The following is a 2,487-nucleotide window of genomic DNA, read 5'->3' on the forward strand; positions in this document are numbered from 1 at the left end:
AAAATTTCCATTTTTTGTTGAAAAATGCTTCCGGAATATGAATGTATCTCTCTCTCTCCCCATCTCTACATCTTTTAATTTTTTTTGAATTTTGTGTCATTTGCAGAACTCTAATAAATGTACATCTCATTACATTATAATTGCATTATTTAGAAAAAAAAATAGCCTGCCATTTTTCCCATTTTCAGATTTCTGGAATTTCAGAAAAATCTGAAATCTAGGAATTTCTTGAATTCCGAATTTTCGGAATTTCGCAACTTTCTTTTCTCTGAAATCGCTGAAATTTCTTCCTTCCCAACATAATATAAGTGTTCCAGTAGACGATATGCACCTAAAATGCAATTAATCCGACTTCTTCTATTCTCCATTATGATGACGTCATCATTTTCTGAATCCTCATCCACGTCATCATCAGAAGTCTCTTCTACTATTTCTTCTGAATCCTCCAAGAACTCCACGTCTTCTGAATCCATCAGAAGACGTCGACGACGTCATCGAAGGCATTCTGATTATGAAGAAGACGACGACGATGACTATTCTGAAGATTCTGAAGGCTCTGAAGACGTCGCACCACCTCCCGAAATCCATCAGATGAGCGAAGAGGAGAAATCTGTAATTTGGCAGAATCCAGAACATCCCGAACGACGTCAAGGACGATATTCTGGAGGATCAGATGACGAGCAGACGGAATTCGTGAGAACTGAGTATACGGATACGGAATATAAGAAATTGAGAACTTATAGTGAGTTTTTTGTGTACGAAAATCTCGAAAAATGCTCTAAAAATGGTCCAAAAATCATGAAAAATGGTCCGAAATTCATGAAAAAAATCCAAAATCTATGGAAAATGGTCCAAAATCCATAAAAAATAGTCTAAAAATCATGAAAAATGGACTAAAAATTATGAAAAATGATCCAAAATCCATAAAAAATAGTCCAAAATCCATAAAAAATGGTCCAAAAGTTATGAAAAATGGTCCGAAAGTCATGAAAAATGGTCCAAAAATCGTGAAACATGGTTCAAAATCCATGAAAAATGATCCAAAAATGATGAAAAATGGTCCGAAATTCATGAAAAAAAATCCAAAATCCATGGAAAATGGTCAAAAATCCATAAAAAATAGTCTAAAAATCATGAAAAATGGACTAAAAATTATGAAAAATGATCCAAAATCCATAAAAAATAGTCCAAAAGTTATGAAAAATGGTCCGAAAGTCATGAAAATGGTCCAAAATCCATGAAAAATGAATCCAAAAATGGCTTTTAGGATTTTGGACCTATTTTTCTCAATTTTGAGCGTTTCAATGTGACCAAAACTATTGAAAACCTTAAAAAATTAGCCATTTTTAACCCAAAAAATCGATTATTTGACCTAAAAATCATATTTTTTTTCAAAAATTCGAAAATTTTAAAAAATGACTTTAAACGAATTTTAGGTTTCCATTTTTTTTTACAATTCCATTGCTCAGCCTTCAATGTCTTTCCTTTTATTTAAAAAAATCCATAGAATTCTAAAATTCTATTTCTATAGAAAAAGCATAGGGATGTGTTTCCCCTCCTCCTCTTGCCCAACCTAATTATCTTAATTATATTTTTTCATTTTCTTCCAGATATTTCCATAAAAGAGGGCACTACCCCCATCTTCTTCTGAATACGTAACCTTTTTATTCTATTCATTTATACATCCAACTAGGAAAATTTCCTTTTTTTTCCCATTATTTGATCTCCAAAACATCTAGATCCATGATTTTTTAATCAAATTTGATTTCAATCGATCCAAATTTCAATTTCCTATCGATTGATATAATTTTTGTCAAAATTGGTCCACATTGAAAAAAGTTAGGGCTCAAAAAATGAACTAAACTAATTTTTTGACCTAAAATTAAAAAAAATAACTTTCCAAACATCCAAAACCAATAAAAATGCATTTTTTGAGGTCCACACAAAAATCAAAAAAGTTTTGACACCCAGAGGAATCGAACTTTGGTGTTGAGATCGGTAGAAATTGGGTGGAAAAATCCACTAGGCCATTTGGACACTAAAATTCAAAATGGTCAAAAATGACCGTTTTTTTGGTGATTTTTGCGGTTTTAGATAGTTTTAAGTGATTTTTTCACATTTTCTCAATGTTTAGACCCTCCAAAAACGTCAAAATTTCCAGAAATTCAGATTTTCAAATATTCCATTACAACAAAATCATAGAATTTACCCAAACTTTGCATCATGTAAAATTCAATTTCCTATCGATTGATATTAAAATCTTTAGAATTAAAGTGTTTTGGTAAAAATTAGAGCCAAAAAATTGACTTGACTAGTCAAAATTAGGTGACAACTGATATTAGGGTTTCTCTGTCCCAGTACGTCGTTTTTTTTGAAAATTTTTACATCATTCGACGTAAAATCAAATTTCCTATCGATTGATATTAAATTCATAAAAATTGAGCCACTTTGAAAAAAGTTAGAGTCCAAAAACCATTTTTCTAAATT

At 31.0% G+C, this 2,487-nt stretch overlaps 1 protein-coding gene across 1 annotated transcript; it reads left to right on the forward strand.

Moving 5' to 3' along the window:
• Positions 1 to 369: 369 nt before the first annotated feature.
• Positions 370 to 1,267, forward strand: CBG20534 (the record flags this gene model as incomplete). Its single annotated transcript, XM_045238514.1, has 2 exons — positions 370 to 680; positions 1,195 to 1,267. The coding sequence occupies 2 exons, from the start codon at positions 370 to 372 to the stop codon at positions 1,265 to 1,267; spliced, it is 384 nt and encodes a 127-aa protein (XP_045097074.1).
• Between the last annotated feature and the right edge of the window lie 1,220 nt (positions 1,268 to 2,487).

This window comes from Caenorhabditis briggsae, assembly GCF_000004555.2.
Source record: "Caenorhabditis briggsae complete genome, chrV, whole genome shotgun sequence".
Lineage (NCBI taxonomy): Eukaryota > Metazoa > Nematoda > Chromadorea > Rhabditida > Rhabditidae > Caenorhabditis > Caenorhabditis briggsae.